We start from the raw sequence: 20,573 nt of genomic DNA on the forward strand, positions 1-20,573 counted from the left end.
ATGCATTAAATCATGTATGGAAACTTGTTCAAAATTGTATATGGTCATCCGATGATATTGAATATATATTGTATATTCCTCTTGAATTCTTTTTGGTTCTAATTTCAAATTTATTTGAAATTGTACATTCATATGCATGTATGTAGTACCGTAGAATATATGAAACTCCTTCAAAATTAAAATAAAGCACAAAAGAAATAAAACAATACAAATTAAACAGAAAACAGGTTTAGGGGGGGCTAAAACCCTAAACCTGTGGCGGCCTTTAGTCGCGGTTGGCCAGAAGAACCGCGACTAAAGGTCCTCCGCCCCGACGGCCGCCTGGCGCCCACGTGGACGGGCCGTTAGTCGCGGTTCTTAAGCAGCCGCGACTAAAGGTGGGGGGCTTTAGTCGCGCTTATTTGGTCGCGGTTGCGCAACCGCGACTAATGGCAGTTGCGAACCGCGACCAAAGGCCTTTTTTCCACCAGTGTGCTAAAGATCCTCATTTCACATATAGGGTCCAAGCAGACAGTGATGGTCGAATCAGGAATCTGATGTGGGCTAGCGAAAACAGCAGGCTGCAGTACTCGTTCTTTGGAGATGTGATAACATTTGACGCCACCTACAGGACAAACTTGTATGACATGCCTTTCGGATTGTTCGTTGGAGTGAACAACCACTTTCAGAGTGTGCTTATGGCCGGTGTGCTTGTCAGAGACGAGACTGAGGACAGCTTTGTTTGGGTGTTTTCAGAGTTCCTCCGGATGATGGGTGGATCGGCGCCGGTTACTATACTCACATGTAAGAACATTATTTTATGCTTGCTGAAAGCAGTGAACCATAGCCGTTCCAATAGGGCGTTTATTAATTTAGTAGTAATCCTTGTAAATGTTTCTGCAGACCTGAACCGTGCAATGGAGCTTGCTATAAGTAAGGTTATGCCGAGTACAACACATAGGTGGTGCAAATGGCATGTGCTTAAGAAAGCAAAGGAGTCACTTGGGTCACTCTACACGAAGAAAAGTGAATTTAGGGCTGAGTTTTACAAGGTGATTAATCACATGCTGACTGAAGATGAATTTGAGAAAGGTTGGGAGTTGCTTCTGGATAAATACAAGTTAAGAGGTCATGATTATATGACGCAATTGTTTGAGATACGGAAGAAATGGGCAAAGCCTTACTTCAAGGGGGTTTTCTGTGCGAAAATGACGAGCACACAGCGGAGTGAGAGTGCAAACCACATGCTGAAAAATTATGTGCCCCCTGGTTGCCCAATGCACATGTTTGTGCAAAAATACATGTTCGATCGCGAATCCGATGAGAATTATGAGGAAAAGCGCACGCGCATTGTATGTGGTCGATTTCGTTGTGTGTCAATTCTATTTCCCTAGTTGTACAGTGGTGGTAGAACTAACTGCAGTGGTTTGAATATGCACGTTTTTTTGACATTTCTGCAGGGGAAGCCGCTGATGAGGGCAAATCTTGTAGTGGAGAGGCATGCAAGCAAGATATACACAAGAGCAATGTTTGAAAATTTTGGGCAAATTTTGTATGAGTGTGGGGCGTATCAGGTGCAGGAGGTGGAGAAACAGAAGACATACATAGCAATTCATAGCGAAGCGGAGAGAAGGGAGAAATGGTGTGGAGTATCTTACAAAGTGACTATGTTGGACGGTGGCAACGAGTTCGAGTGCGAATGTGGGTAGTTTGCACATATGGGCTTGCTTTGCAGCCATATTCTGAAGGTTAGTGGTGTTTGACATGGTATGATGATGATGATGATATTGTTGTACGGTTGTTTCCGAACTGAAACCTGTGTTTGTTGTTTCTTTCTTCCAGGTCTTGGACTTCATTCGTGCAAAGGAAATACCGGCTAAACATATCGTGAAGAGGTGGACAAAAGATGCCAGAGATGTTCTACCAGCTCACCTAGCCCAGTACCAAAGAGACAGTATGCAGAACAATCCCTTCTCTTACAGACATTTCACCATGTACATGCATGCAATGGAGTTAGTAAGACTAGGAGACACCAGCGTAGAAGCGTACAACCGTTTGATGGACCAGTTCAAGTCGAATTTGACAGTGATGCTCCCATTCGAAGAAATTAGAGATGGTCTAGGACTAGAGGATAGAATTGCAGACAAGGGTGTAGTGCTGAATGATCGCACCCCTGCTGCGCTAGTTGCAGACCAGAATCAACAAGTAGACAGAGTTGCTGCTGACATTGGAGAAAATGATTCTATGTCAAGGACAAGCAACCGGTTGGATGGGTTGTTGGCTCCGGCAAAAAGGAAAGAGATTGGACGACCAACAACAAGCAGGGAGAAGGCTCCGTACGAAGGGCTAAATAAGAGGACCAGATTTTGCACGATATGTCGTAGGCAAGGGCACAAACGAACAACATGCCTGACCGTGGTGATATTCCGAAGCAACCAAGGAAACCTGCAAGGTGCAAGAACTGTGGTGTCGAAGGCCACCGGCGGAACAACTGCAATAAAGCGATGGAACTGAGGCTAGCTAGAGGGATTTAAAGAAGAAGAAAATGTCCATGGTGACTAATGTATTGTTATGTTGATCCCATGCTTGTAACCATTTTTCGTTGTGGTGTAATTCCGTCGTGATCTCCAAGTCTAATTAAGTGATGATAATAATCGGAATTGTTGCGGGCACACACACACCTGAGCTATTGAGTGTTCAGGTCTTGCTGTCTGAATGGGGAGAAGTGAATTTGGTGTTCTGATGTACTGACGGGCGCATGCTCCACGCTGTAGCTCCAAATGATCTAATATCTATGTTTGTGGCTGTGGTTATGCTAGATATTTAATATATGTGATGGGTATGCGTTGGCGTTTCGGTATGAAAGATCATGTCCATGTCATGGATTGGGTGCCAAATGTCCTACCGCATGAGGCAGTCCAGTGGTTTGAAATTTGAACTACCTGAGTGGGGTGGAGGTGCCCCTCTGGGTATAAAAGATGAGGCAAGCTGCAGCCTGGGGAGCCAACACTGGTGAGGTGGAGGAAAGCCAACACTGGGACACTGGAAAGCCAACACCATTAGTGTGCTTGCTAGGAAGATGGACGCTGCAGCGACCAGTGTATACGGCTCTCATTTGACCGGGATGACGCTGCACCGAGCAACCCAGAGGAACAATGAGGTATATCCCTGGATTGCCAACAAACCTTGGTTGCTCATTGCTTGCATCCGGTTTCCGTTATCATAAACTTGTCAAAAAATTGTAGCAGGTTCTTCTGAATGAGGAGGCTTCTGAAGGGAGTGTGAACCAGGTAGCAATAGGTGGCTCAACTGAGTCTGCCCTATCATGGAGTTCTCTCTTTTTGACTGTTCTAGGTGGATCAATGGAGGTGCATGAGCGATGTGCGTGAATGCGGGCCTTGATGTTCTTATTCCCTCATGGAGTTGTCTCTTTTTGACTGTTCTAACACAGAGTTGGTCGTTGGTGGGAGATTCGTTTGACGATCATGTGCCTCATGATGAAGAACGGGTGGATGGAGGAAACGCTGTGGTGGAGGCAGAAGCAGATGCCGTTGAAGGCACTGGCGAGCATGATCCAGATGGAGTGGTCTGGGCTGAGATTGAATTTGAGGACGGCCAAGGATCGGCAGCGGGACAATGGGAGATGGTTGAAGACGATGGCGAAGAAGCGTCACCGGCTTGGATAAGCTAATCGCGCAGCAGTCTATAGCCGAAAATGGAGTAGGTCACTGCTAAGCCGCTGTAGTTGATGTATGTACAGTACTTGCCATTTAAATTAGTACAATGGGATTCGAGATCTGTTAATTAAAGACCTCGGTGTGGGTTGTGTTTGTGTACATGTGGGTTAGAGTTGGTGTCCTGCTGGGAAAGTGTTCTACGGTGGTTAGCTGAAGTTCAATCATTTTTTAAATGACATGGGATGACTTGGCTTCTGCATGCCTTGGACGGTAGCTGGGGCCCATGGTCGCGGCGTTAGCTGGAGGTGGCGCTGTTTGGTACCTCCCCAACAATCGGGAGGTACCGCGCCCGCCCGATTGTTGTGCCAGTGGTGTTCGGATGCAACACACGGTCGGGGTGTTCTGCTAGCACGGTCCCAGGGGAACATCCTCTATTTTTGTCACTAGTAGCAAAGTCGTTGGATATGGTTCAATTATTTGTTTGCAGTTTTAGATACGTGTCAGGTGTTGCGGCTGGTCCCAAAGGTAGTAAGTGCTACGCATCCGTGCACCCATCTTCTATATCTAAATAGGGGCACCCCACTAGATGATTTTCCTGCCTTCTCATGAAGCCACGTCACCCGAATTGTTCTTGCCATTGATGCAGCGTAGATCGATAATCTATAGCCGTCTGATCAAGTGTTGGTCATATTTACTAAGAGCTGCCACCGCCGAGTGAACATATAACATTTTGTTCTTACCGATCGCTACTGGCCCCGACACCATCTTTTGGGCTGGGCGTAAGACTTGCCAACGGGGCTGGTCGTGCGAGCCCATGGGCATAAAAGCCCGTAGACATCAAGCTAGCCCATATAACTGTTCGCGCTAGGTTTCCAGGGTTCTTCTTCCAGGTCCGTTCGCCGCCGTCGCTCTCTCTTCTTCTCGGTGCCGCCGCATCTCTTCCGCTGCCATGAAACGGCATCCACTAATACACATGAAACAGAAGCATTCATTGCCCTTCAATACCCCTCCCTCCATTACCTTGGAGATGCAACCAGCCGCAGTCTTTAAAGGGACCTCATCGACCACGGAAGACTGCTCGGGTCTTCCTACCCTCCGAGCCAGCCTCCAGGCATCAACTCTGGTAGGTGGATGCTACCTATTGTCAGCCATCGTCAGCCTTTCCTTTCCCTGAGCTCACGGTTTTTGATTTGCCATCTTGCGCTTTGGATCCAAAGGTGTTTTGCTCATCGAATAAAAAGATCACACAACCTTTCTCGGTTCCCATATTATTTCCTGATAGGTATGTGTTTTCGTGTATGATTGATTATGTTCGTTTCTAGAACATGTTGGGGAATGGAGAACTAGAGCTTCAGCAACTATTCATTTTCTCTCTTTCTCTCAATGGTAGAGTTTAATAACATCTAAAATATGCATACGCAGTTTGTCCAAGATGGGGAAGAGAGAAAATTAGCTATGCCTGCTGATGAACTTACCGAAAAGGGGCCACAAGGGTGAGGTTATCATTGTTTGCATGCTATTGAAAGTATCATGGAACTCCATATGGACTTTCCTCAAGTGGGGCAACTTATATTACCAAATCAATTTTATTCTGTAGGAAACTGATACAGTATGCTATGTCGAGAAGTTATATTTTTTAAATGCATGCTATTGAAGAGACTATCTAGCAGATATTCCAATTGCTTCCTGACGTAATACTCCCTCCGTTCCAAATTACTCGTCACAGAAATGGATGTATCTAGAACTAAAATACATCTAGATACATCAATACCCGCGACAAGTAATTCGGAACAGAGGGAGTAGATGCTTACACAAATTATTTTCTTACTGATGATGTTGACCTTCCTCCTTTTGGGGTCTATCTATATGTGTGTGCGAGTATATAAGCTTTTGCAGGTCACCAGTTCATCACACCCAATGTGATCTAACACCACGAATGAAAAGTTATGTGTTGCTTCTGTGAATTCCGTCCATGCTACTAATGACCTATCGTAGGGGTCATGGCCTATCGTTGTGTCGTAGTTCTTGCCTCTGGGTTTGTTTGGAGCGGATACTTGAGCAGCTAGCCTCCCATTGTACATCTTTTCTGAAACACTTAGACAGGAAGACACTAGAAAGTTTCATTTCTTTTTTTTTTGGAAATATCTTGCTAATAGTTTTGTGATTTTGTTTCATACAGCTGCCGTGAAGAGATTTCATATCAAAATTGTTGTCCATCAATGAATTCTCTAAGTTACAAGTTTATGTTAGCAAGTAATTATATGTAAAAGACAAATTTTTTCCATCGTTACTCCTATGTAGATTATATAGTACAGTTTCTTGGCTTTAATGGTCTTATGGCCTGCTACCTTCTCTTTAAAGTTGCCTATACTAAACAAGAGGACTAACTTCATTGTGTGTACAGAAACATGCTATAAGATCAATTGTCATATATTAGACAATGTGCCATATGTATAATGAGATGGCCATTGTCTCCCCACTACAGTGCGTGAATAATGTCAAGATGGTACACTACATTACTGCACCTAAGTTTGCATTTAGTTATTCATATTGCACATTCAGAAGTTGAAACCATCCCCAAACTTTTCACTTAGTTTTATGGTCTAATATATTTGAGCATCCAACTATCGTTTAATTAACCTAACACAATTAATGTCGTGCATGTATAGCTAACCATCTCCTGCCACAATGCGAGGGGTACAATGAACACGCCAACAACAGTTGCAATTCAAATCATTAATCCAATCAAGAAACATATATTCCTCTTCTTAATATTTATCATTGCATCAAGCCTCCTCTATAAAATCCCACAGCAACGCGCGGGGTATCACCTAGTTATTCAAATAGACTGCTCCCGTTAAGCTGTGTAAGCATGTGCTTACAGGTGGCTCCGTCTGAGCCACACTACAGGGCTGACGGCCGCCTGAAATTAATGCGGTAGGTAGGTGGGCCATGGTGTCTGCAATAGCATACAATACTCCTGCGAATACATTAGGAAATACAACCTTCTGTGTGAATCTTGGCGCAATGGAACGTCCGAGATAACAGGTGCATCTGAGCTCGGGCTCAGAATAGCACTTTCGATGTGAGGTGGCGTATGAGTATGTGGTTTTGCAGCTACCGAAGTAAGCACCAAAGCTTCCGTTCGTCAAATCTTGATGACAAAATAGCTTTCAACTTACATACTACTAATTCTAAAATTCAATTATTTTGTCTGCAAAGCAAAAGTGAAGATCTACATAACAAAATGTCCAAAACAACTTCATAATGTCCATGATTAGATGTCCACTACACTTGCCAAAGACAATTTTATGCTTCATTGTGGGTACTCCCTCCGTTCACTTTTATAAGTCATTTTAGACAACTCAAAATAGGCTGGTTTGCACATTGTCTAAAAGTCTTCAAGGTCTTATAAAAGTGAACAGAGAGAGTACTTGATTCCGTAAATCATCATTTAGCATTCACATCGAATCGTGATACTTGTATTAGTCTCCTATATAAAACACTAAGCTCCCTTGAAAGGGAGCCTCCTGGTTAATGGTGGGCTCAACGCGCACGTGTGTGATTGGAGTGGTGGTTTTCATTCTTGGGTCCATTCACATGTACACGTGGCAACTGGGTAGGCATTGTTGTGCAAGTGTGACGGCAGCATTGTCCTGCATCGTCACAACGAAGCACATAATCGAACTCAATGAGACCAGGCCTAGCACCACGCAAATAAAGGCCAAGCGAACCAACCAATCATACCACTCCAAGAAAAAAATGCACACCCGACAGAAAAACCGCGCGTATTGCTCTAGTGAATCATTTATATTGGTGTAACATAGCCATTCATGGACACGTGTGGCAACTTTCTTGGCAAATCTTCCTCTGTAACATGATAACCCTTCTAGCATGAACAATTTCTGAACATGGGGCAATTTTTTCCTTTAAAACATGCAATTCTTTCAGCTATCAGATGGCAATCCACTCTGCCACGCCTTTTGGTATATCTTGGATCCCATGATTTGTATATTAAACTCAGATGCCAGTTAGTTGTCCTAGGCAATAACGAACCCTTGCTTTTGGCTTGGCAACACGTGTCAAGAGTTTTGGTTAGGTAAGCAGGAGACGGAGAATAGAGAGAAGAGACCTGAGGCGTAGAATGGATGACCTAGGATCATGCCAAGTCACAAATAACTTAACCATTTGAATGTTCTGTAACGATCTGGGTTTAACCATTGATTTAGATGGGATGGGACTCACACACATGGCAAAATGACAAAACGCTTGACCCTTTGCTTAGATAACATATTACACAGATGAAACCTCAATATTATCAGAGATTACTCGGATCAATCCACAGACTACCCAGTCATAAATAGTACTCTTGCCACAAGCCAAATACAGACTAGTTAAACATATAAGACATCCGCACCAGCTTAAAATTAACGCACATAACAGCGAGGCTAACCAAACGCCATTTCCTTGGGCGCCTTAGTCTTTGTTTGTACCAACCGCATTGACATCTGAATCAAGCGATTCAAGCACCTCACGTACCGCCGCCTCCGCGTCCGCCTCCGCCGTCGCCTCACGGGCAGCTAAGTCTGAATGGAGCACATGGACAACCGTACCAGTCAAACAACCCATGAAGCCAATGGTAACCAAGGTCTGCTTCATTTCGCCTGCCCTAACTGCCCTCTCGAGGGCCTTCATCTCCTGGCTATTAAAGAGAATGAACAAATAAACTCAAATAGATGCACGAGAAAAGGCAATGGAAGTTGGTTTAGTTTACGGCCTTACAGGGTGAGCGGATCAACATTCAGGCCCTCCAAAGGATGCTTAGCCTACACATGCATTGCATAAATTGTCAGATATGGCAGTGATTCCAAAAGAAAGTAATTAATTGGAATCATGATTGGACAAGCCTCAAAAACAAGTACTCAAAAAAATAGTGAATGATTTGCGATGCTTTGTCCAAAACCAGATATGGTAATTAGAGCATGTTTGGATGGGTTAAAGAAGGTTCAAGATTTACACTAAATTGTACCAGGAAATGCAGCAGCCAACCTTCTTTTTTAGCTTTCATTCATTTATGTATGACCAGACTGGGCAAGGGTAGTGGTATATGTGGTCACCGCGCAGTTGCCCACTAAAAACTAGACTAGTTATAGTGGTCATCCCAGACTCCAACTGGAATTCGGCGGGCAAACAGAGGAACAAGTAGATTTGCTTCTGCAGCCCCTAAGGTGACCTATCAATTAATCCAGCTATGCCATCAGAGTCAAGACCTTTAGAGAGCTTGGGACCCTTGGCCTATCAAAGATGGCAGTGGTTCCAAAAGAAAGTAATCATGATTGGACAAAAAAGCTACTGAGTACAAGATAGTGAACGATTGCAATGCTTTGTCCAAAAGAGCATGTTTGGATGGGTTAAAAAAGATTCAAGTTTTCCACAAAATTTTTACCAAGAAATACGGGCATGTGTCTAGCCAACCTTCTTTTTTAGCTTCAATGTATGTATAACCACTGGGTAAGGGCAGCAACATATGTGGTGACCTGGCAGTTGCCCACTAAAAAGCTACTCCCTCCGTTCTAAATTACTCGTCGACGAGTAATTTGGAACGGAGGGAGTAGAATAGTTATGGTGTTCATCCCAGACTCCAACTGGATCTCTACGTGCGGGCAAACAGAGGAATAAATAGATCTGCTTCTTCTGCAGCACCCCTGCCCTAAGGTAAGGCCACCTATCGATTCATCCATCTAGGCCATCCAAGTCGCAATCCATACGGCAACGGGCGGCAAATTCATCATCCGAATCGAGAATCGTTCCAGGAACATGCGACAAGCTCGCGTGTCCCCATAAAAATCTAAAATTTCTACGATAAGGAACAAGGCGGCATGGCCTGCGAATCGATCCAAATCTCAATCCCTAAGATAACGTGCGATAAATTGGCGGATGGCCGGCAAAGATGAGGAATCGCTTAGCGCAGCATGGGATTTCGTCCGACTGGAGTCAAATCAAGGGACAGAGATTGCGCTAGGAGGGATGGGATGGGATGGGGAGCGAACCTGAGGACGGCAGACCGCCCAAGCCTGCTTGAGAGAGGCGACGGGGGCCTTCAGCTTCGCGGCAACGGTGCGCAGCGCCATAGCTACCAACAGCACCAGACCAGAAGATGGCTTCGACGAAGAGGAAGAGGAAGACGACGGCGGCTCTGCTCGTCCAGGCCTCGGGATCCCCTTCTTAAACAACTGGACCGCCTCGGTCTCCAACGGGGCCCGCCAGATTGCTGGGCTGGGCTCGGCCTCGGCCTCTTCTCGTCTTGTCCAGATTCTTTTTTTTTTTGAATATCGTCTTGTCCAGATTCTAATCTAACAACAAAACAAATACTAGTATTCTCCTCTTGTCCCACAGCTTCTAGGTCCACATAAAACATTCCTTTTTCTTTTCTCAAAAAAATAAAAATAAAATAAAACATTCCTTCTTTCCCTAAAAAAAACATAAAACATTACTTCAAAAAAATACTCCCTCCATCCAAAAACACTAGATATATCCATCCATTTGAGAGACAAGTTTAGAACAAATCTTTTCGGACGGAGGGAGTAAAAATAAGAAACGTCCACAAAACACAAATCTTGTTTTTTGGGGTTACCAAAGTTCCCTTGTCCACCCTATTTTTCCTCCTTCGTTTTGGTTTTTCATTTATTATCGGAGTTATTCTTCTTTTTTCTAAAAAAATAATAACACCAACTCAAATGGCTCACATCTTATTGAATTTAGCAAATAAATTCATGCTTTATTTACTATATAAGTCAATATGTATATTTTTTTTCGTTGCTGACGGCTGTTTGCATTGATTTGACTCATCACATCACATGCAAATTTTCCACCTTCTCTTTGCACACGACGTACTCCTTGTTGCTTTTTTAAGGCCGGACTTGATCAAGCTACATACATCAAAGGTGTCATTAACAACCAACTTTAATACAAAGTTGGGGCATCCATTTTGGAATCAGAGGGGAGTATGAGAGTGCAACTGGTCAGCTAATAAATCCGCTTAGGTGCTCGATCCAATTCGGTGCGTCATGCCCATAAGGTACCCAACAAGAGACTAGTAGAATGCCCGTGCGTTGCTACGGGCTATAATACATATAAATAAAGAAAACAATGATAAAGATTGTCTCTAAGACCGAAACTCATTTGTCTGTTGCTACCGGCTATAATATATATAAATGAAGGAAACAAATGATAAATGTTGTCTCCAAGGCCGAAACTCATTTATCCCTCATACGTCCGGACGTGTTCGGACACCGAAACTCATTTATCCCTCATACGTGCGGACGTGTTCGGACATCAAATGAGCACCCAACGGATTCTCCAAAATCCAACCGGCTGGACAGTCCGGATTGCCCCAAATCCAAACCATACGTGAAGAAATACGTGGTTGTTCGGACGGGAAACATTTTCTATGCTTTCTTTGACTCTTTTGTTTCTTTATATGAGAAATTATCCCGAACGACAAATGAGTGGAGCAACACAAAAAACCCACCCTACAACGCATCTTCTCTTTTTGCTACCTGACCCATCCCTTCCCGCTCCGTTTCCCACCGTAGCAGGACATTTCATGCTGGAGCCCGCTCCTATTAAAACTGGATGACCTCCACCTCACCTTCACCATGGCGTCCTCTCCTTTTCACGGTACTTCCCCACGGACCGCCGAGGAGTCCCCCGCCAACCGCCCACTCTCCACCATGATCCTCTCTCCACGTGTTTGTGTCGATCCTCCGGCCTTTATCAAGGGGGAGGAGGCGTGCGCCAACCATGATGCCCCCGAGCCAAGAAGACAGATTCGATGTCTCCAGAGCCATTGCCACGGTCCGCTGTGTCCGTTATTAACCCTTGAAGCAACCAACCAATGCATTTACCTTTCTATCCTAACCAAACAAATTATACGACTTGATGACAAAAATATGAATCGCTCGATCATGCAATTTGCTACAAAGCCATCTCTAATGAAACATAAGTTGCCACGTTTTCTTGAGTAGGAAAATTATTTCGCTCAGACATAACTAAACAGACTAACCCCTACCCCCATCCACAACTGTCGCATAATATAAGTGGGAGGCATGCATGTGCCCTTGCCGCCTCAGCCTGCGTCGCGTGCTGGCTGCCGGCCAGAGCACCCACCCGATCCAGATCTGGCCAGGACGCCCACAGCCGCCACCCGCGTAGGCACGCCCCACCACGCCCCCGATGAGCAGCCGCCCGCGCCGCCAACCCAGGACGCCACCATCGTGCCGCCCCGGCCGCCGCAACGCCGCACCGTCCTGTAGAAATGCGCGCCTCCGCTTCGAGTCGTCGTCCCGCACCGGCCCACCATGAGGAAGGGGAAGATGCCCCGCCGCCACCGACGCCGGCAAGAGAGGGGGAGGAGGAGGCGCGCTAGGGTTCGCCTTGCCCCTCGCGGGAGCAGACGAGAAGGTGCACCAAAATCACTTCCTTAGCTCGCAACCATCCTATATGAGCATTATAAGTCGTCATCTTGGAGTATTAACATGGAAGAATATAAAATTATGAAACAATGAATACTCACCCTGCAAATTGGTTGATTTAGTCCATCCCACTTTATGCATCACTTTGGATTCCCTGCAAACTTGCACACAATCGTCAGAGGAATTATTTTTTTTTGCAAACATGGTGAAAACAATGATACATGATTGTAACAATAATAACTTACGGAAAAAATTAGGTCCAAGTAGTGATCAATGGTCTCTTTCAACATATGTTGCTTGTCGCATGCCACTACGCGCCCTGCCATGTTGAAAGACTCGTGGTCCATGGGTCCATGTGCATCTTACATATGTCTTGAATTTTCTCGAGACTTCTGCTAATTGGATAAGCTTAAACTTGAGAGAATATTATATTAATATCTAGTTATCTGCACTGAACACACATATAGAACTTCTACGGTTGATCTAACAAACTCCATCAAGTTGTATGTTGTACCGGCTACAGATATCTCACAAATTCAGTGGAGTTACTTGCTGTAGGTTCTTCTCATTTATGTCAATACATGATTTCTCGCAAGCCACAGAGACCTCGCCGATAAATATAAATCACAAGGGAAATTATCTAGGCTTACTTGCACAATCAAATCATCCTCGGGCAAATAAAGCTGTAGTTGTTCATCTAAGGCTGCAGACCTTGTAGTTTGGAAGGTGGAAGCACCTAGAAAATAAGCATAACATATTCGAAACACCATTTTCTTTTCTAGCAGGTAACCGCACATCTCCACTACAGCAAAAGAAGATGGCATGCTAAAAAATCATTATTGATCACAAAAGGATGTATTTAACTAAAATGCCTAAGACCAAACAATACACCAAAATGTTAAATAGTAGGCATAATTGTTATTAGAGTAGTGCTAATCAGAAGGTAAAAATATTATGTTGATCATGCATACGTTAGGATATAATATAGTTTGGTTGAACCAAGATATAAAATGAAGAACATTTTCACTTATGCTATCATACTACCTTAAGTTTCCGTATTCACGCAAACTCGTGAATTACAAAATTGCTAGTTTCATTATCTGCACAGGAAAATAAAGAACCATTGACATATAATGTTTCCTTGTCTCTTCTCTTTGTAAGACTAATTCCCAAATTCCAGCTGGTAGTAATTAAAACATTTTCCAAACCTTCAGAATACTCGCATATTTCCATCATGAACTCAGTATATGTGTCTAGAATTCCAGTTGCAAACTGACCAAAGGCCCTAGTAGCGCAAGTATGCAAATTGGTATCAAGGCAAACTTATACAGAAATGGTGCAGGCTAATTCTGTATAAAGAAACAGTTAGCTTCCACTGTTCAGTACAATAAATAAAGTATCACGTTCAAGACAAATCTGATAGAGTGTGAATAAATCGATAAGTAAATCAATAAGCTGCATACTCTAAAAGCTCAGAGATCTTTGATGTCGTAGAAGTTATTAATCTTCTACTCGTTTCAGAAATCCCTCTAAGCTAGTGTTACAAAAAGGGAAAATCAGAGCTAACGAAGGGCATTGTCATATTGCAGTGCTCCTCTCGAGATCCCCTTGCTCATAGTCAGTAAAAGGCTTACAACAATTGATCTTGGCTCCGCATTTACTTTACCTTGTCAATGTTGAGAAAAACAAGGATTGAGCTGCAGGTGGTTCTCACCTACTTTAGCAGCTTTGTACAGCTAAAGGCCTAAAGCTTATCATGGCGCAGTCAACAAACATAACTTGCAAGTATTATTTTACACTTAATCAGCAGATGTTTCTCAAACACAAAATGCAGGCAACTGTACAAGTAGGAACTAAAATTCGTGCAAGTAGTCAGAAGATTTCCAAAGCAAAATAAATAAAATGTAAATAAAGAATAGCTTATCTTCAGTACATGATTTCTCCTAAGAAGGCATGCGAGATGAACAAACTATGTAGCGCAATAAGGGGCCTGATGAATTAACAACCTAACAATAACGAGCAGCATTGCGTGGACAGAGGAAGGGAACGGTGAGTCGACCAAATCAGTGAACTTATCACTGAAGCCCTGCTTCGCTAGTCGGTCGCGCATCCTTGGGATGGTAATCAGCGAGAGGTCGATGCAGGTGATGCCGCAGGTGACACCCTCCAGCAGATGCTCTTCCCAGAGTTGTGAAATTGCTGCACCCAATATTAACACAGCAACACGCAATAAACGCTGAAATTCAGGAACTTGCAGATCAGGTGTCCATCTCCTCTACCTTCTTCCTTGCTGCTTCCTTCTCCTCATCTGTTTGATCCCCATGAGGCTGACATGCGGCATATATGCTGCAATCGTGTGAAAAAATAGTCGTTTACAGTTAAATCAAATATCATATTAGATCAAATATGCTGACACGTGACATGTGGCATATATGCAAGTATTCATGTTAAATCAACATTCATGACCATATCAGATAACCCTTTCCTGCCAGCATTCCCAGATGCAGAGGTTGTTGAGGATTTATAGTAGTAAGATGATCATATGCTTCCTCAAACTACCTGATTATTAGAGGGTGGAACTTGGTTCCAAGTTGATGCATTAGTTGGGGCTGCGACGCAGATTTCTACCAACAATAAGGCCGGACTTGATCAAGCTACATACATCAAGGGTGTCATTAACAACCAACTTTAATACAAAGTTGGGTCATCCATTTTGGAATCAGAGGGGAGTATGAGAGTGCAACTGGTCAGGTAATAAATCCGCTTAGGTGCTCGATCCAGTTCGGTGCGTCATGCCCATAAGGTACCCAACAAGAGATCCTACAGGAATTGCAAATCCAAGTGCAAGAGTTTGAAGCAAAATATTTAGGCCTCCCCACTCCGGACGGGCGGATGCATGAGGGTAAATTCCGGAATCTGCAGGAGAGACTAACTAAGCTATCTTGCTCTGGGAGGACACCTTGTCTCAAGATGGGAATGAAACGTTGATTAAGGCTACAACTCATGCCTTTTGCACTAAAATAATGGGAGTGTTCAAGTTGCCTTACTCTGTTTGTGACACACTTAATGTGCTTGCTTCAGAACTTTTGGTGGGGACCTAAAAAAGGCAAGAGGAAATCTCACTCGAAGTCATGGGACAAACTGATTGAGCCGAAGAGTCAAGGTGGCCTATGATCCCGTGACTTCTGGATGTTTAACTGATATGTCCCGAGGATAATATTCAAGCAGAAACAAGCAACTAAGCTTGGGGATGCCCCGAGTGGCATCCCCTCTTTCTTCTAACGACCATTGGTATTTTACTTGGAACTATATTTTTATTCGTCACATATCATGAGTTTTGCTTGGAGCGTCTTGCATTATATGATTCTTTGATTGTTTTGCCTTCTATTTTGTCATAAGTATCCTTGCTGGACACACCTATTTGAGAGAGCCAAAATTATGCTATGATTTGTTAGAATTGCTCTTTATGCTTCACATAAATTTTTTGAGCTATGGAATTGCTCTAGTGCTTCACTTATATCTTTTTTAGCACGGTTTGCTTTAATATGTTTGAAGAAATACTCTCATGCTTCACTTAGATTTGTTTGAGAGCTAGTAATTTTGAAGAAATTCTCTCATGCTTCACTTATATTTTTTTGAGAGATGAAAATCCTTATGCTCATATTCTTCACTTAAATTTGTTTGAACTTATCAAAGCAATTGCAATATATGAAACTAGTCCCTGTCGGTGCAACAAATCATGGGTCTGTTGCCCAGACCATGCATAGTCCCAAGATCCCGTATCATCATATAGCCTATACCATGTCAATGCGTCTCCCTTCAAAGATAAAGGGAAGACCTTCCTCTTAATAACATCAGCGGGCATACCTGCAAGCTTAAATAACCCACAAACTTCATCCACATAGATAAGGTGTAAATCGGGATGCAATGTTCCATCTTCTTCAAAGGGATTAGCTAGCAGTTTCTCTATCATACGTGAAGGAATCTCAAAGTAAACATTTTCAGTAGGTTCAGTAGGTTGAGGAGCAACTCTTTGCTCTACTGGTCGGGGCGAAGATGCCCCGAACAAGCCCCTCAAAGGATTAGTTTCCATAGTAACAAGTGACAGTAAATTTCAGCACACTATATAAATGTTTCCTTACCAAGTTCCACTCACCAGAGGCGCTTCACTCCCCGGCAACGGTGCAAGAAAAGAGTCTTGATGACCCACAAGTATAGGGGATCTATCATAGTCTTTTCGATAAGTAAGAGTGTCGAACCCAACGAGGAGCAGAAGGAAATGACAAGCGGTTTTCAGTAAGGTATTCTCTGCAAGCACTGAAATTGTAGGTAACAAATAGTTTTGTGATAGGATAATTTGTAACGGGTAACAAGCAATGAAAGTAAATAAGGTGCAGCAAGGTGCCCCAATCCTTTTTGTAGCAAAGGACAAGCCTGGACAAATTCTTATAATGAGAAAAACGCTCCCGAGGACACATGGGAATTATCGTGAAGCTAGTTTTCATCACGCTCATATGATTCGCGTTCGTTACTTTGATAATTTGATATGTGGGTGGACCGGTGCTTGGGTACTGTCCTTTCTTGGACAAGCATCCCACTTATGATTAGCCCCTATTGCAAGCATCCGCAACTACAAAAGAAGTATTAAGGTAAACCTAACCATAGCATGAAACAAGTGGATCCAAATCAGCCCCTTACGAAGCAACGCATAAACTAGGGATTAAGCTTCTGTCACTCTAGCAACCCATCATCTACTTATTACTTCCTAATGACTTCCGTTAGGTCCAAATAATGATGAAGTATCATGTAGTCGACGTTCACATAACACCACTAGAGGAGAGACAACATACATCTCATCAAAATATCGAACGAATACCAAATTCACATGACTACTAATAGCAAGACTTCACCCATGTCCTCAGGAACAAACGTAACTACTCACAAAGCATGTTCATGTTCATGATCAGAGGAGTATTAATATGCATTAAGGATCTGAACAAATGATCTTCCACCAGATAAACCAACTAGCATCATCTACAAGGAGTAATCAACACTACTAGCAACCCACAGGTACCAATCTGAGGTTTTGGTACAAAGATTGGATACAAGAGATGAACTAGGGTTTGAGAGGAGATGGTGCTGGTGAAGATGTTGATGGAGATTGACCCCCTCCCGATGAGAGGATCATTGGTGATGACGATGGTGATGGTTTTCCCCTCCCGGAGGGAAGTTTCCCCGGCAGGACAGCTCCGCAGGAGCCCTAGATTGGTTCCGCCAAGGTTCCGTCTCGTGGCGCCGGAGTTTCGTCCCCTAAGCTTGCTTATGATTTTTTCCAGGGTAAAAGACTTCATATAGCAGAAGATGGGCACCAGAGGGCCACCAGGGGGCCCATGAGGCAGGGGGCGCGCCCCCCACCCTCGTGGCCAGGGTGTGGGCCCCCTCTGGTACTTTTTTCGCTCAATAATTCCTATTAATTCCAAAATGACTTTCGTGGAGTTTCAGGACTTTTGGAGCTGTGCAGAATAGGTTTCCAATATTTGCTCCTTTTCCAGCCCAGAATCCCAGCTGCCGGCATTCTCCCTCTTCATGTGAAGCCTTGTAAAATAAGAGAGAATAGCCATAAGTATTATGACATAACATGTAATAACAGCCCATAATGCAATAAATATCGATATAAAAGCATGATGCAAAATGGACGTATCAGCCGCCGGGCTAAGCCCGGGGGCCGACGGTGGTGGCGCGACCGATCTGGGATCTGCGGCGCGGCGGATGGCTGCAGGCGGCGGGAGGCCGTCCCGTCCTTGGATGGCGACGGCTTGGTGCGGAGGAGGCCAGGGCTGCGGGGGCTGCGGATGGCCCTTCGGGCGACTGTGGCGGCTGCGGTTGGCAGCGGCCGGCTTGGCTACGGTGGCGTGCATGCTGCCTTCAGATCGGCAACACCGGCGTGGAGGGCCTGGTGGTCTCGTCGGCGGCACCTTCGATCAGATCTATTCTGACCGGTGCAGCCGGCGGTGGTGGTCATCTCTTCCGTCAGATGTGGTCGGCCTGAGGCTGGGTGTTCAGATCTCGGGATCTGTCATCTGGCACCAGCTGCGAGTCGGGGAGACGTAGTTGCCGGTGAAAACCGAGCCGACGGCGGGCGATGGCGGCGTTCCACTTCATTACCTTGATGAAGGCATCGTCATGTGACTACCGTCGACCCACTCGTATTGCTCCAGGGAAAACCCTAGGATCTGGTGTTCCAGACCGGACGATGGCGGTGTCGTTTCTCTCTTGGGAGCATCATTTTGTGGAGCAGCGCTGGAAGTCAGAGGCAAGAGGTGGAGCGGCTTCGTCTTGCACGGAACTTCAGTGGAGATGTCAAGTCATGCCTGACCGACGGGTGCTATGCTTGGTCATGCCTGGTCGGCAGGTGCTACGCACGACAGATCCTCCAAGGGCTTCAAGCTGTGTCGGCTGGTGGTACTTGGCCGCAAGGCGCTGAGGTGTATCAGTGACGACCGCGACGTGTTCAGCTCTTTGCGCGTAGGGAGGAGGTGCCGTTGGGCGCCGTGGTGGCGTCGACGATAGCTGGACCTAGCAAGGTTGATGCATCAGTATAGTTCTGAAGATGGAGCGGTGGCAGTTGGCGGCGGCGACCTCTGAGAGCACGCCGGACTAGTGTGTGCCCCAGACCCCGCAAGTGGCTAGGTTGGGGCCTCAGGTCTTAGGTGTTAGGCTTGGCTGCGATGTCTGTTTGGTATTAGGCCCAGGCTATCTGCGCCCCTTCATCAACTGGATAGGTGTAGCGACAGTTTGTTGCTTAGACGGCGGCTTCAGTCTTACTGTTGTATGACTTTGTAAGGTCTTGTGAGAATAATTAGTAAAGTGACCGTATGCATCACCTAGATGCAGAGGCCGGGGGTCATCCTCCTTTTCTAAAAAAAAACGTACAAATCATATTCCATGCAAAAACATTTCAGATTTGTTTGGATTTTGTTATTATTATTTTTGAATTTTCTTTTGACCGGCTTAGAAATAGATATTCGAGCAGAAACTACATACTAAGAAGAAAGCATGGACTGGATCTGCGAGTCACGAAAACGGAACTGCTTGAATATTTAAACACAGATGATACTGAACAACACTTGACTAGTAGTGGTCTGGACTCCTTGTATGCTTTTTTTTGCGGGTGTGGACTCCTTGTATGTTGACAAGTCACAAGTCGAAGAAATAATCTGCAAAGCACCGCATATATATGAATCTTGTAGTCATAACAGTAAGCTGTGAAGTCAGCAGGAAATAATGCTTCGACAACGCTTCAAGTATGTGCAATGCATGTCTATATTAGGCAAAATATTAGTTGCATTGCATATTAATCATGTGCGTACAATGCACGTTAAAATTAGACAATATATTAGTTGTATTGAACACTAATATTACAGTCTTGATTCTTGGTCGAGGACGATAAATGTTTAGGCTTGCGGAGGTTGATGAGTATATTTTTACACTCATTTTTACCCGTGTTTGAACTAGATAATCTTAGATTTTTTGAGAAAATCACTTTGATACGATCACTAATGACTAAGAAAAGCGAAAGATCATGAAATACCTTTGTTTATTTTGTTTTGTGCATGAATGGATCATTTTAGGTGACAAATCAAGTCATATATGGAAGATAATGGGTGTGGTAATCGAGTCCAGTTAACTGGAGGCGCACAAGAAGCTCCAGAAGAGAAGACTGCACTTAGTTACGAGCGCGTAGACTCATACCAGTGCTCGTACTGTGCGCCACCGCCTCCATGACGTCAACACTGACATCTTTCGTGAAGGCATCTAGGGCCCAATCGTAATGCATCGGCCCTGAAACCCTATTCCGTGCACAAGGTCCATAGAAAGGAGAAGAAAACCCTTTGATGGAAGGAGTTGCTCATCCATCAAGTTATCCCTTTGTAGCCGCCGGCATCCCCATCTTGGTAACTAAAATATGAACATGATTGAATATAATATGGTTGTGGCTTGTAGTGGATATAATAGCTGAAATAGATAATTGTAGTAGCTAAAGAATACATAATGATTATAGTAGCTCAAATATGATTTTACATTCCTCGTAATAAATAAATAAATAAATACTCCCTCTGTAAACTAATATAAGAGCGTTTAGATAACTAAAATAGTGATCTAAATGCTCTTATATTAGTTTACGTTGAATTGCATTTTTCCATGAATTGAGCCGAAATTGTCATGTAATGACCGAGCAGTAAAAATTGTGTGAGAAAAAAAGGAGGCCGGGGGTGGGGTGGGGTGGGGTGGTGTGGGGTGGTGGAGGGGGATGTCGACATCGTGGAAATGAAGCTCGAACGGTCTTTCGACACGTGTCCGCGCGGATTCGGCCGTCGCCGGGGCCTCCCACTTGTCTAAAGCGCGCACCCCATATTGGTTCGTCCCCCCGCTCCCCCTCCCT

The 20,573-nt window shown here is 44.4% G+C and overlaps 1 protein-coding gene and 1 pseudogene across 1 annotated transcript; one reads left to right on the top strand and one right to left on the bottom strand.

Moving 5' to 3' along the window:
* The window catches only part of LOC119279228, a 132,107-nt pseudogene extending 129,614 nt beyond the window's left edge, over positions 1–2,493 (top strand).
* Positions 2,494–7,914: 5,421 nt separating this feature from the next.
* LOC119274617 lies at positions 7,915–9,882 on the bottom strand. The gene is made up of 3 exons (XM_037555335.1): positions 9,707–9,882; positions 8,439–8,482; positions 7,915–8,358 (listed from the first exon to the last, which is right to left on the bottom strand). The coding sequence occupies exons 1-3, from the start codon at positions 9,785–9,787 to the stop codon at positions 8,133–8,135; spliced, it is 351 nt and encodes a 116-aa protein (XP_037411232.1). The 5' UTR covers positions 9,788–9,882; the 3' UTR covers positions 7,915–8,132.
* Positions 9,883–20,573: the final 10,691 nt, after the last annotated feature.

The sequence above is a fragment of the Triticum dicoccoides genome, chromosome 3B (assembly GCF_002162155.2).
Source record: "Triticum dicoccoides isolate Atlit2015 ecotype Zavitan chromosome 3B, WEW_v2.0, whole genome shotgun sequence".
Lineage (NCBI taxonomy): Eukaryota > Viridiplantae > Streptophyta > Magnoliopsida > Poales > Poaceae > Triticum > Triticum dicoccoides.